At 48.1% G+C, this 14,821-nt stretch overlaps 1 protein-coding gene across 1 annotated transcript; it reads right to left on the bottom strand.

Annotated features, from left to right (window-relative positions):
- Positions 1-10,201: 10,201 nt before the first annotated feature.
- Positions 10,202-12,854, bottom strand: Hps6 (HPS6 biogenesis of lysosomal organelles complex 2 subunit 3). The gene has a single exon (XM_021152125.2). It carries the CDS (start codon positions 12,741-12,743, stop codon positions 10,326-10,328), a length of 2,418 nt encoding a protein of 805 aa, XP_021007784.1. The 5' UTR covers positions 12,744-12,854; the 3' UTR covers positions 10,202-10,325.
- Positions 12,855-14,821: the final 1,967 nt, after the last annotated feature.

Consider the following 14,821-nt stretch of genomic DNA (forward strand, 5'->3'; position numbering starts at 1 on the left):
TAAAGGCGTGCGCCCCCACGCCCGGCTTGAAAGCATTTAACTTCACCCACAGACCCATCTCATAGCCCCTGTTTGTTTTTGTTTTGTTTGTTTGTTTTTAAACTTTTCTTTTTAAAAGTATTTATATGTATATGAGTGCTTTATTGGCACATGTGCCTGCATGACAGAAGAGGGCATCGGATTCCATTGTAGGTGGCTGTGAGCCACTACCTGGGTGCTGGGAATTGAACTTAGGACCTCTGGAAGCACAGCCGTTGCTCTTAGGTGCTGAGCTGTCTCTCCAGCCCCCCATTCCCACCCCAGCCTCTGTATTTCAAGACAGGATCTCACACTGGAGTCCAAGATATACTCAAATATAGCTCATAATATAGTCTAAGGAGGTCTGGAGCTCTCAACAATCTTTCTTCCTCAGCCTCCCAGTGCTGGGGTTCAACCCGTCAGTCCAGGCTGGCCTGTGTCAGCACAGCCTCCTTTGCATGCCCTCCTCCTCAGGTTATAAGGGCTACTGTTGGATTTAGGGATCATCTTAATCTAGGATAATCTCCCCTTGAGATCCTTAATCACCTCTTCAAGGAGACTTATTTTAAATAAGACCACATTCTGAAAGTTTGTATGGAAAGTTTGTATGGTATGGAAGTCACAAACTCTATCTCCAAGAAGGTTCGGGTGACCTTTTTAATTTTTTTAAAAAATTTTTTGCCGGGCATGGTAGCACATGCCTTTAATCCCAGCACTTGGGAGGCAGAGGCAGGTGGATTTCTGACTTTGAGGCCAGCCTGGTCTACAGAGTGAGTTCCAGGATAGCCAGGGCTACACAGAGAAACGCTGTCTCAAAAAAAAATTTTTTTGGTGGTGGTATCATACCAAGCACACAGTCAGCCACTGGACCGTATCCCTACCACATATGTTTCAGTTTGGTGGTGAACCCCATTCTTGGAGAGGCCCTGAATTTTGGCATAGAAAAATCACAGCTATTTTAATTAATTAATTAATTAATTAATGTTCTGGAACAGGGTTTCTCTGTGTAACAGCTCTGGCTGTCCAGGAACGCTAAGGTGGGGTGGCTTTTTCTTGTACTTATTTTCTTTTGAGATAGGGTCTCATTAGCCCAGGCTGGCCTTGAACTTGCCCTGTAACTGAGGACAACCTTGAAATCCTGATCCTCCTGCCTCCAAAGTTCTGGGATTGTCATCATGGTGATTCCATGCTCAAGGTTTTGTTACTGTTGTTGTTTGCTTGCTTGCTTGCTTTTTACTAGCAGCAGGTCTACCTCTATTTCACACTTTGTGTGTAAAAATGAGGCTATATTTATTTTAGAAATAAAGCCTGACAGTCTTGTATTTTATTTTATTTTATGTTTTGTTTTGTTTTGTTTTGTTTGTTTGAGACAGGGTTTCTCTGTGTAGCCCTGGCTGTCCTGGAACTCACTCTGTAGACCAGGCTGGTCTTGAACTCAGAAATCCACCTGTCTCTGCCTCCCAAGTGTTGGGATTAAAGGCGTGCACCACCATGCCCGGCTAGTCTTGTATTTTAAATTCATATGCAGTATGACCTTTTCCTCTTAGGAAACAGCTGTGGGTGACTCCCTTCCCTCTTCCAGTCCTGAAGAGAATTCTGGTGGCTCAGGTTCCTTTTCCTCCCGGTTCAGTTCCAGGACTCTTTCCTCTTGCCATGACTCTGCTTCCTGAGTTTCCTCCTGGCAGCCTCCCTCTCTTCCTTCTTTTCTCCTGGCCTCTAGAAATCCCTGCTAGTGAACATTTGACGGGTGAAGCTGGCAGTGACAAGAGATGCCCACCAGGAGGCGCCAGTGCCTAAGAAGATTCTGAAGCCCTGTATGGAGGCTCCTGCCTGCAGAGGCAGAGTCCTGTGTCCTCTAGAGTCGCACAAGGAGTTCCAGGCCAGCGTGGGCTACAAAGGAGGAGCTAACTCAGTGGCTAAGATTGTTGCTGCTGTTACAGAGAACCTGAGTTGGGTTTCTAGTATCCATGTCTAGTGCTCATAGTTGACTCTAACTTTAGTTCCAGGGAATCTCAGATGCTCTTCCCGCCCGAGAGGACATTTGCATACATGTGGTGTTTACACACACACACACACACACACACACACAAATAAAAAGTAACCTTTTAAGATATCTGTAACCCTACAGAGTGAGTTCCAGGACAACCAGGACTACACAGAGAAACCCTGTCTCGAAAAATCAAAAAAAAAAAAAAAAAAAAAAAAAAAAAAAAAAAAAGATATCTGTAACCACAGGGGGCTGGAGAGATGGCTCAGCTGTTAAGAGCACTGACTACTCTTCTAGAGGTCCTGAGTTCAAATCCCAGCAACCACATGGTGGCCCACAGCCATCTGTAATGGGATCTGACGCCCTCTTCTGGCGTGTCTGAAGACAGCTACAGTGTACTTACATATAATAATAAATAAATCTTAAAAAAAGAAAGAAGGTAGGGCTGGAGAGATGGCTCAGTGGTTAGAGCACCGACTGCTCTGCCAAAGGTTGTGCGTTCAAATCCCAGCAACCACATGGTGGCTCACAACCATCCGTAATGAGCTCTGATGCCTTTTTCTGGGGTGTCTGAAGACAGTTACAGTGTACTTACATATAAATAAATAAATAGATGGATAAAAGAAAAGAGAAAAAAAAGAAAAAAAAAAAGAAAAACATCCAAAAAACAAACAAACAAACAAACAGTATTTGTAGCCAGACTTTTGGCTACTTTATTGGATTGTTTTTCCCACCACCCTTCTCAACCCTTCTAACCTCCCCAACACTAGGCAGGAGAGGAGGTTAGAGGGGAAAGAAGGCGTCTGTCTTAGACTAGTTCCTGCTGCAAGGGATGTCCAGTTCCTTGGGGCAGTTTGATCTCGGTAGTCAGGATCTCTCCATCCAGCAATCCAGCAATGCAGCAGCCTCTGGGGCTATAGCATTTTTATCTTCTCTTAAGACTCCCCAGAATTCCAAACATAAACTATGTTTAGATGCTAAAAACCATGTCCCTGCCAGAGCATGAGACAAATCATGGGTCAGCTGCTGGGGACATCTAAAGTAGCTGCATACCTCACACCTGGGATTCAAACAAAGACATAGTCACATAACATTTCTGTCTGCTTATTTATTTAATATATGTGACTACACGGTTGCTGTCTTCAGACACACCAGAAGAGGGCATCTGATCACATTACAGATGGTTGTGAGCCACCCTGTGGTTGCTGGGAATTGAACTCAGGACCTTTGGAAGAGCTGTCAGTGCTCTTAACCACTAAGCCATCTCTCCAGCTCTTTTCTGAGCTTTTTATTTTTATTTATTTATTTATTTATTTTTGTTTTTTCGAGACAGGGTTTCTCTGTATAGCCCTGGCTGTTCTGGAACTCACTTTGTAGACCAGGCTGGCCTCGAACTCAGAAATCTGCCTGCCTCTGCCTCTAGAGAGCTGGGATTAAAGGCGTGTGCCACCATGCCTGATATTGTTTTCTGTTTTTTTTTTTTTTTTTTTTTTTTGGTTTTTCGAGACAGGGTTTCTCTGTGTAGCCCTGGCTGTCCTGGAACTCACTTTGTAGACCAGGCTGGCCTCGAACTCAGAAATCCGCCTGCCTCTGCCTCCCAAGTGCTGGGATTAAAGGCGTGCGCCACCACGCCCGGCTTGAAACCAAAATTCTTACTACAGATATTCACACACACACACACACACACACACACACACACACACATACAAATAAAAAGGAAAGAAAGAAAAAGAAGAAAGAAAAAACAAAGAGATAAAGAAAAGAAAAGGAAGTAAAATTTTTGGGACTGGAGAGAAGGTTCCTTAGAACATAGCTTTCTCTTCTCCTCCAAAGGTCCTGGGTTCAGTTCTCAGAGCCCATGCTGGCTGGCTTATAACTTTAATCTGTCACTCGAATCTAGGCTCCAAAGTCACAAGATAGACACAACATGGTGCATATACATACATGTAGGTCAAACACTCATGCATATGACAGACAGCTGCCTGTGGTGGCTCCTGCTTTAATCCCAGTACTCAGGAGGCAGAGGCAGAGGGATTTCGATGGGTTTGAGGTCATCCTGGTCTACAGAGTGAGTTCTAGAATGGTCAGGGCTATACATTGAATCTCCCCGACTTTAAAAATCAAAAATAAGTGCCAGGACAGCCAGGACTACACAGAGAGACCCTGTCTCGAAAAAAACCAAAAAAAAAAAAACAAAAAAAAAACAAAAAAAAAAAAAAACTAAAAATCAAAAATAAATGAATAAATACATACATAAATATTTGAAAAAGACAAAACACCCAGAATGGGATTGGGGAATGGTTTATCACGTAGGGTGGCAGCAGCAGCTACCAAGCCTGACCTGACACTGTGAGTTGGATTCCCAGAACCCACACCGTGGAAGAAGAGCACTGACTTCAGCAAGTTGTCCAAGTTTTTCTCTGACCTTCATATACTTTCCTGGGTGTCCCAACACAAGCATCCACAAAATAAATAAACTTTAGAAAGAAGCCGCAAAAATCAAAAACAAAAGAAAAAAACTCAACAACAAAACAAAAGTGAGGTACAAGCCTGAAATCCTAACACCAGTCAGAGGTGGGGGGGATGGGCATTAATTCAAGGCCAGTCTCAGATACAAAGGAAAGTTTGAGGCTGACTATGGTCACTTGAGACACAGTAAGAAATAAGCCAGAAACAGGGTGTGGTGGAGCATCATTCCTGTAATCACAGAGGCAGAAAGCTCTGAAGTTCAAGGCCATCCTTGTCTACATAGCAAAAGTTACCTAGAAGGGAAGAGAGAGAATCAGAAAAAAATAGAGCTTTACTGGCCTCCCCCTAACCCCCGGAACAGTAAGTATCACACTATTTCAAACTTGGGGTGACTCCATATAGAGCTGAGAGTCTAGAGCTGCCCAGCCTCCCTTCCTTTCTTTGTGACCGCTTAGGTCAGTAGGAGCCAAATTCTACTGCATCTGCATACTGGTCTTAGTTAAGGTTTCCATTGCTGTGAAGAGACACCATGACCAAGGCAACTCTTATAAAGGACAACATTTAGTTGGGGCTGGGTTATATTTTCAGAGGTTCAGTTCATTATCGTCCTAGCAGGAAGCATTGTAACAGGCAAGCAGACATGGTGCTGGAGAAGAAGCTGAGAGTTCTGCATCTTGATTCAAAGGCAGCAGAAGGAGACTAAAGCCCACCCCAACAGTGACACACTCCTTCCAAAAGAGGCCACACCTATTCCAACAAGGCCACACCTCCTAACAGTGCCACTTCCAATGGGCTTAGCACATTCAAACCACTACAGTACTGTAGAATATTTTTCTTCCTTCCTTCCTTCCTTCCTTCCTTCCTTGCTTCCTTTCTTTTTTTAATTAATTTAATTTATTTTATTTTGGTTTTTCGAGACAGGGTTTCTCTGTATAGCCCTGGCTGTCCTGGAACTCACTTTGTAGACTAGGCTGGCCTCGAACTCAGAAATCTGCCTGCCTCTGCCTCCGGAGTGCTGGGATTAAAGGCATGGGCCACCAGGTCCGGCATGTCCTGCTATTTAATATGTCCTTCTATCCCTTTCTCCCAAGATGATTCTTGCTTAGCTGACCCTACCACTGCTCAGATCTCCTATTCCTTCCCTGAGGCCCACCTGTATTTTGGTGCCTAGATCAATCAGTTGGTCAGTCTGGCTTATGGAGAAATGGGAAGAAGGCCTTTTCTCCAGGCACTAGGAACCCGTGAGATCCTGCATCCAATGATGAGGCTGCAGAACTACAGATAACTATGGTGTCAGCCTTCAAGAAACTTGAATACTAATTAGGGAGATGAATAAATAACTGGTAACCAAAACATCAAAGAAGAGCACCAGGAAAGAAGACTGGAAGGAAGGAGACAGGACCAGACCTCAAGGAAGGCCTGTGTCGTCTGTCAGGACATTGGCTTTGACATTGAACATTAAAGAACTGAGTGGAACTCCATCAGATTTGTTTGTTTTACTTTCTGGGTGATTAAGGTATGGTGGTACACATCATTAAATCCCAGAACTCAGGAAGCAGAGGCAGATAGATCGCTGTGAATTTGAGGCCAGCCTGGTCTACATTGTGAGTTCCGGGATAGCCAGAGCTATGTAGAGAGACTCCATTTCAAACAAACAAACAAACAAGCAAGCAAAAGATTAGCTGTAAGGAGACAGAGCTACCAACTGAAAGCCATTGTAATAGTCTTAATGACATGTGGTCTAAGCCATGCCAAAGGACATGTGTCTTACTTTTTCTTTTTAATTTTTTTAAAGGTTTATTTATTATTATATGTAAGTACGCTGTTGCTGTCTTCAGACACTCCAGAAGATCTTATTATAGATGGTTGTGAGCCACCATGTGGTTGCTGGGATTTGAACTCAGGACCTTGAAAAGAACAGTCAGTGCTCTCAACCACTGAGCCATCTTTCCAGCCCCATGTCTTACTTTTCTATTATTGTGATAAGACACCACGACCAATTTATAAGATGAAAGTGTGTAATTTGGAACTCTATAGGGTTCGAGTCAATGGCTCCCACACTGGGGAGCAGGCAGCAGGCAGCCATGGCATGGAGAGTAGCTGAGAGCTTACATCCTAACCCACAAGCACTTGGTCACTGCTCTGAGGGCCCTCTCACATATTCCACCAAAACACAGTGGACATTGACATCTCTCGGATGTTCTCAGAGCCTTGAGATGCAGTTTTACCTGCATTGTTCACACTGTAGGGGTGAGTATAACCAAGCACCTGTAAAAGTAGGTAGAAATCTGCCAGGTGTGGTGGTGGACGCCTTCAATCCCAGTACTCAGGAGGCAGAGGCAGGAGGATCTCTGTGAGTCTGAGACTAGCTTGATTTTACAAAGTGAGTTTCAGGACAGCCAGGGCTAGAGAAACCCTGTCTCTAAAAACAAAAACAAAGGGCTTGAGAGATGGCTCAGCAGTTAAGAGCACTGATTGCTCTTCCAGAGGTCGTAACAATTCCCAGAGAACACATGGTGGCTCAAAATCATCTGTAATGGGATCAGGTGTCCTTTTCTGGTGTGTCTGAAGACAGAGACAGTGTAGTCACACATATAAAATAAATAAATCTTTGAAAAAAAAAAAAACAACCCAAACCCCAAAAGCAAACAAAAAGGAGGTAAAACTTTACATCTAAGTCTGTCTGCAACCTTCAAAGGGAGCCACATGCTTAGAAACCTCACTAGCGAGTAGTCATACAGTTCTAAGCAAGAAGTTGGCCTGTACGTTCTGTAGGGCCAACAAGTATAATTCTTTCTTTGCCAGGCACAGGATGAGTCCTGAGCCAAACCCAAAGACTTGAAGAAGATTCTAACTCAATAGTATTACAAGCAGGGAGCAGCTTCCCTCTGAGGAGATATAATGGGTCCTAGCTCAAGACCAAGAGGAGGAAGCCTTGTCAGACTGGGAAAGGTCTGGTACAGAAACCTAGGGAACTGCTCCTAGTCCTGGGAAAAACAGCATAAAGTCCAGTAGCTTGGTTCTAGGTGTTGGTAGATAGTCAGGTCAGGACAAGAGCCATCTGAGACTTGGATGAGACCGAAGTGTAATCCTAAGACTGTACTGAGGCTAAGAAAGTATTTCCAATCGGCCGTGCACATGAGCTAGCTGCCTTGGGATCGCCCCGAGACTGAGGAACTAAGACTAAACAATTGTGGGCTTGAGGCAGAAGCTCTGAGGAACTGAGAGGCCGAGGAATCGTCCCCAGGCCACTGTGAGCCTAAGTCTAATTTAGGCCCAGAGCGAGGATGAAGAGGATCAAAGCCGCAGGCTTTGAGGACAAAGTTGGGCAAAGGACTACATGATGTCTGGGATGAGTCCCAGCATGAGGGTCCTAACCGAAGCCACAAGCAGGCCAGGAGGCCGCAGGGATAGCAGGGATAGTCTTTGTTGTTGTAGTTGCTTAAATTTATGTATACACGTACACTGTCTTTGTCCTCAGACACACCAGAAGAGGGCATCAGATCCCATTCCAGATGGTTGTGAGCCACCATGTGGTTGCTGGGAATTGAACTCAGGCCCTCTAGAAGAGCAGTCAGTGCTCTTAACAGCTGAGCCTGTCAGATATCTCTCCAGCCCAGGGATACTCTTTTTTGTACACTGTGTAAAGGTTGTCTTTATACTATTCAAATGCTGGCTTCTATTCAGGCAAGGAGTCCGTCAGGTACAGGCCAGACTTTGGTATTGTTATTTTTATGAAGCATCACCTGTCTCAGTATTTTGTTAACATTCTTCTCTAGTACCTTCTGATTAGTCAATAAAGAACTGATCAGAGGCCGGTGGTGGTGGCGCACGCCTTTAATCCCAGCACGTGGGAGGCAGAGGCAGGCAGATTTCTGAGTTCGAGGCCAGCCTGGTCTACAAAGTGAGTTCCAGGACAGCCAAGGGCTACACAGAGAAACCCTGTCTCCAAAAAAACAAACCAAACCAAAACCAAAACAAACAAACAAATAAAAAAAGAGCTGATCAGACAATTATCTGGGCAGAAGGGAATAGAGAGAGACTACTGATTTGGGTGTGGGGATATGTGATCTGGAGGGTGGGAGGTGAACTTCAGGGAAGGAAGGGAAGAGGTGACCATGGTAGAGCGTCCAGGAGGACTCCTTACCAAGGGAGTGAGTTCTCTGTGAGGACAGATAGCTACAGTAGAGCGAGCCAAGTAGACACTGAATGCAAGAAACACGAGGCCTGTGGTTGGGACATAGATGTCTTAAAGGGTTAGAATAGCCCAGAACTGGCCCCGTTTAGGCTTGCAGCTTGTTAATAAAAATACCAGCTCTCGGCTGGGCATGGTGGCGCATGTTTAATCCCAGCACTCGGGAGGCAGAGGCAGGCAGATTTCTGAGTTCAAGCCCAGTCTGGTCTACAGAGTGAGTTCCAGGACAGCCAGGGCTACACAGAGAAACCCTGTCTTGTAAAGCCAAAAACCAAAACCAAAACCAAAACCAAAACCAAAACCAAAACCAAACCAAACCAGCTCTCTGTATCTCTCATTTGGGAGCAAGAACAGGTTGCAAAGGGCAGAGAAACACCCTGCGGTTAATTGGAAGCAAAAGGGGTATAGCAAACCCCCAGAAAATTCTACTCTAAGAGGCCCCTTGGGTAGAACTGGACTGAGACCACAGCCTCTTTAGAAGGGTTCTGCTAATGGACCCAGAAAAACAAGAACTTGGTTATTGCTGCTACTTCTTGGCTTAGGGAGTCACCAGAAGTATGAGGCTTTCTCAAGAGCTTTGTAGTCCGTCTGTCTGTCCCCCAGCTCCCCATCAGTGACTCATTACTAGTCTGGGACCCTACAAACAACCCCCTTGTCTGTATAAACCAGGGGCTGCTCAAGAATGGGGGGAAGTAAGCAAGGGCTCAGGACAAATATGGGCTTCTTCCCCAAGGGCAGAAGAGACCCGGGGAAAGAAAGAGAGCTGTGGCCCTATAGAATTCTCTCCTTGAAGTCCCAGAGAAGCCAGCACTAGGTAAGGAGCTTGCAGGCACTGCTGGGCTATGGAGTGACATGGCTCACATGTTCAAGCCTCTATGTTCTAGGTGATAAACTTGGCCAAGCTCTTTAATCTTTCTAGCCAGCTACTTCTTCCCTCTAGAAAATGGAGACATTAGGGGCCTAGCAAACACATAACAGTCAGCTATTGAATGGATCACAGGGCCCCCAATGGAGGAGCTAGAGAAAGTATCCAAGGAGCTAAAGAGACCTGCCACCCTGTAGGTGCAACATTATGAACTAACTAGTACCCCGGAGCTCTTGACTCTAGCTGCATATGTATCAAAAGATGGCCTAGTCGGCCATTACTGGAAAGAGAGGCCCATTGGACACACAAACTTTATATGCCCCAGTACAGGGGAACGCCAGGGCCAAAAAAATGGGAATGGGTGGGTAGGGAAGTGGGGGGGAGGGTGTGGGGGACTTTTGGGATAGCATTGGAAATGTAATTGAGGAAAATATGTAATAAAAAAAAAGAAAATGGAGACATTAACACTTCATCAGTGGAGTTATGAGAAGCATTAAATACGGAATTCTATAAAGATCAACAGGTTTCCTAGCACACAGGAAACACACTCATGACTATTGTTTCCATGACCAGAGGTAGCTGATTTATGCAAGACATCCAGATTCAACCATTCCCTAGATAAGCTGCAACCCTTAGCTGTTCAAAACTTAACACGCACAAGAAACCTCTGTGAGTATATTTGGTATTTGCATATATTTTAAAAATTGTTCCACAACAGACAATATTGCACACGCAAGTCCCACCCTCGTGCTTCGTAACCCTAGGTACCCTTCGCTTCGCAGCTCTGTGCTCTACAAATGAACTCCCACATCAGCTGCACCGAGCCCTTGTCCAGATGGTACCCAGGCTTCCTGTCCTGGATGGTCTGATGCCTGGAGAGCAGCAGTGGGTCCACGAGGTGGCGTAGGGGGTGGAGTGCCTGGGTCCCATAAGATGTCCTCATAGGTGCTTTGAACTGGGCCAGAGGGCCTTCCTTGAGCCCCAGTCTGTTCTAGCAGGGCTCTGACCAAGCCCACTGTGAGAGGGGGCTTTGCCCCAGGCTCAGGGAAAGGGGTGGTTCCCTCATCATCTGGGAGATGTGTCCTCAGCAGAAGTAGGAGCTCATGTGGAGCCACTTCCGGTGGGCACAGTCGACAGAGGAGAGGGAGGTGTGCATCCAGGCGGCGGTGCTGGGCAAACTCTGCCAGCAGCAGCTTAAAGATCTCACTTCGAAGCAGGGGGCTGGAGGCATCCAGGGCCAGGCCGGCCTCCAGAGCCCGTTCCCACTCTTCTTTCTTTATCAGCTGCCTTACAGCTTGTAGTACGGCTTTGGGTCGCCCACTGCCCAAAAGCAGCTCGAGTTCCAGAGCCTCGGGCCTCTTCCCTTCCTCACCTAACACTGACAGGGCTCGGCGGTAAAGGGGCAGACTGGGGCCTTCAGCCCCCCAGCCTGGGCCACCCTGCTGCTGTGCCAGTTTCACAAATGGGGGGAGCCACTGAGGCTCTAGCTGGCCCAGGCACTGACACAGGAGTTCAAAGGGCGGCAGTATTCCATTGGGATGTTCCTTTCCACCTGTTGGAGCCCTTAGGACCTTCTTCCATACATCCGGGGGTGCTTGGGACCTCAGCCTGCCACTCCTATCTGGCTGGAGCTGCAGTGCCTGGAGGGTGGCACCCCAAGCTGCTGTAGGAAGGGCTTGGAAAATGGTGTTGAATTGGGCCAGCTGGTCTCCTGTCAACTGGGTTCTCAGCAGGCGGGCCACCTCGTGCTCTGCTAACTCAGTCCAGCCAGCCTCCTCATCGTCCCCAGCCACCAGCTGGGCCTTGAGCTGTTCTATACTACGATAATCCCGGAGTTCAGCCCTCAGAGTTGTCAAGAGTGTAGACGGGGGCAGGTGGCCCTGGAGGATAGAGGCCAGGGCCTGAGGTGCCCGAAACATGCTGTTGTGTCTCAGTTCTTCTGGGGTAAGCTGGGTACCTCGAAGGCTCCGACGCTGGTAGTACCCACAGGCCTCCTCAAACACCAGGTCCTTGTCTGAAGGCAGCTCAAGGCCTTGGGGAGTTTCCCAACACACACAAAAGAGACCCAAGGCTGAAAGCAATCTCAGGGCTCCTCGGGTCTCCAGCTCTTCCTCGTTCTTCATGCCTGGGGCTGGAGGTTCCAGCAGATGTACTCTGTCTGTACTGAGAACCTTTCTTTCCAACAGCCGCCCACTGCTCATGTCTAGTAGTTCCAAGGTGGAGCCCAGGACACAGGCTAAAGTGCCGTGAAATGTCCCCAGGGCTGCAGACCCTTTTAGGCTTACAGGGGCCTCCTGCAGGATTCCCACGGTTCGAGTACCACCATGGCACTGTACTAGGCTCACCTTCCCTTTCAAGTCAAGCAACAACAAGCCCTGTGAAGATGGGGCCCAAGTGTGTACAGCCAGTGGCTCCCTGGGGGACAGGAATCCAGGAAGGCCTCGAAGCAGGGTCCGGAAGTCCCAAGTGTCCCCTTGTTTGGGATTCAGGCTTTTACTGTGTGAAAGACCAAGAGATGGAGCTGCAACTATTACCTTTCCCTTGCTTGGGCTCCAGATGAGCAGAACGTGGGCCACACCAGACCAAGTGTTGGTAGTAGGCACCAGGAAGAGGTCCTTGCGGGAGGCTATCAGTCCAAAAAAGGGGCAATGGTGTAGCAGGATGTGGGTGCAGCCTAGTTTGGTGCCAGCCTCCCCGCTGGTTTCCAGGGTCTTGAAGCACACACGGTGGCTGAAGGCCGTTGAAAGCTGCTCTGGTTGGTCCTTAACACCCGGCTGACGCTCCTCGCACCAAACTAGGCGGCCTCGGGTTGCGGCCACGGCCATCACGCGGGCTCCACCATCCGGACACAGCTCAGTGCTCTGAAGTAGCTTCCATCCAGGGTCCATCCCCACGCCCCACACCTCTGCTAGGCCACTCTCCCATACCAAGATCAGCGCGGGTCGCGCCAGCCACGGCACGAAAAAGACGTCCAGCGGCGAGGGGTCGCCCTCCGGCCAGGCACGCTCCAGCGGCAGGCCGGGCCCACGCACAGCCACTAGAAGTTGCGGGGCGGGCGACCCGGGGGGTCTTAACAGCAGCAAGTGGCGGCCGTCAGGGCTGCAGCGGACTAGGACAGCTGGGTCCCCCGCCAACAACTCGCGGAGCCGGGCCGCGCCGGTGAAGTTGCTCAGATCCGAAAGCAGGCGCAGAGTTCCTGCACGCTTCATGACGCCTCTGGCGCAGGAGCTTGCCAAGGCCTGATCGCCCAGTGGGGCGAGGCCGGGCTGCTAGTCCTGGTACCCGGGGGAGTGCAGGGCTGACACTTCCGTCCCTGGTGAATGAGGTGAGCCAAGCCCTGGACTGAACGTCGACTCCGCCCTGCCCGCCCCGCCCCGCCCCGCCCCGCCCCGCCAGGCGAGGTCCGGGATTGCCCCAGGGCACGCCCCGCTAGCGCTGCGCGCCGGGGGCGGAGCTGCGGGAAGATGTCCGAGGGAGGAGCATCGGCAGCACCCAAGGGTCCCCGCTCTGGACTCAAGTTCCCTAGGCACCGTGAGGATGTCTCAAAACGTCTCCCTTCTTTCTAAACCTCGCTCTTTCACCTTATTTGTGGTTGAGTACTGACACCGTATCAGCCCTGACCAAATAGCAAATCTCAACCGCCTGGAAATTTAGTGGAAAAACTGTAAGGTTAACAACCCTCCACTCACTGTTTGTATACCAGGCTGGCCACAAATTCACAGAGATCCTCCTGTCTCTGCCTCCCAAGTGCATTAATGAGTGATGAGTGATTAAAGCTCATCACCACCATCCCTGGTCTTTTTTTTTTTTTTTTTTTTTTTTGGTTTTTCCAGACAGGGTTTCTCTGTGTAGCCCTGGCTGTCCTGGAACTCACTCTGTAGACCAGGCTGGCCTCGAACTCAGAAATTCACCTGCCTCTGCCTCCCAAGTGCTGGGATTAAAGGCGTGAGCCACCACGCCCGGCCATCCCTGGTCTTTATACATGTTTTAAATTTGAAGTTAGCACACAAAGTAATGAATTTCATGATCGCATCCCCTTCCTCCACATTCTTATTCCTGCGTGCACCTGTGAAGGCTGGAGGTCAGCCTCAGTGTCTTTCCTCAGAAGCCAACCTTCTACACTTTTTTGGGAAAACTTCTTTCACTAGGACCTCTCACCCACTAGGTTGTGCTAGCCAGCCAATGAGCTCGGGAGATCCTCCTGCTTCAGTCTCCCACGCTGGGATTATAGACTCGAACCACAATACCAAGCATTGAGGATAGAATTAGCGTCTTAAGCTTTTGAGGTACGCACTTTATTGACCAAGCTATGGCTGGCATTTTCACACATACATATTATTCTACTTTGTTCCTGTTCACTGCCTTCTTCATTAAAATTTTAAATTAAATTATATTGAATGTGTGTGTGTTTGTGTCTGTGTTTGTGTGCCTGCAATATTATGGGCATACGCCACAACACCCACTCAGAGGCCAGAGGCCAACTTTCGGAGCTGGTTCTTGCCTTGTACCACGTGGTTCCTGTGGTGGTTTGACTAAGAATGGTCTCCCACAGACGCATATATCTGAATATTTAGTCATCAGAGAGTGGCACTCTCTGAGAAGAACTGGGCTTAGTTATGTGTGGCCTCGTTGGAGGAAGTGTGTCACTGGCAGTGAGCTTTGAGATTTCAAACCCCCCACGCCAGGTCCAGCTTCCTGTCTGCCTGCGGATGGGACTGGAGCTCTTAGCTACTGCTTCACTGCCGTTATGCATCGCCCTGCTCTCTGCCAATGATGATAATGGATTGATGCTCTGAAACTGCAAGCAAGCCCCTCAGTAAATGGTTTCTTGTTTAGGAGTTGCCATGGTTGTGGTATTTCTTCACAGCAATAGAAGAGTGACTGAGACAGGTGTCAGGAATCAAACTCAGGTGTGGGAACGTGGTTCACGGATGAAGCGGTGAGGAGCTGAGGCCTTGTGGGAGAACTCCGAATAAACGAGTCTATAAACAATAAACAAGGTAACCTCTGCACCCTCCCCGGCTGTATCAGAGAGGAGTAAATTAACTTACGTTATTGATTACAACTGACTATTGTTATTTGTCTTTACGCCTCTATGGAAAAACATGTTTTTGGTTTTTTGCCACATGTGGCTTGTCCTTGTGACTGGACACTTTACTTAGTTGACTCCTTTTAACCCTTAGAGTAAAAACTGTCTGCTGCGTGAAATGAAGTTGTCTATGGCATAAGACTTTAGTTCACGGACGCTTCAGGCTGGCTCTCCTAGGTTCACACCGTCAGCTGGAGT

This window comes from Mus caroli, unplaced genomic scaffold (assembly GCF_978045245.1).
Source record: "Mus caroli unplaced genomic scaffold, Mus_caroli_1 scaffold_20, whole genome shotgun sequence".
NCBI classification, from domain to species: domain Eukaryota; kingdom Metazoa; phylum Chordata; class Mammalia; order Rodentia; family Muridae; genus Mus; species Mus caroli.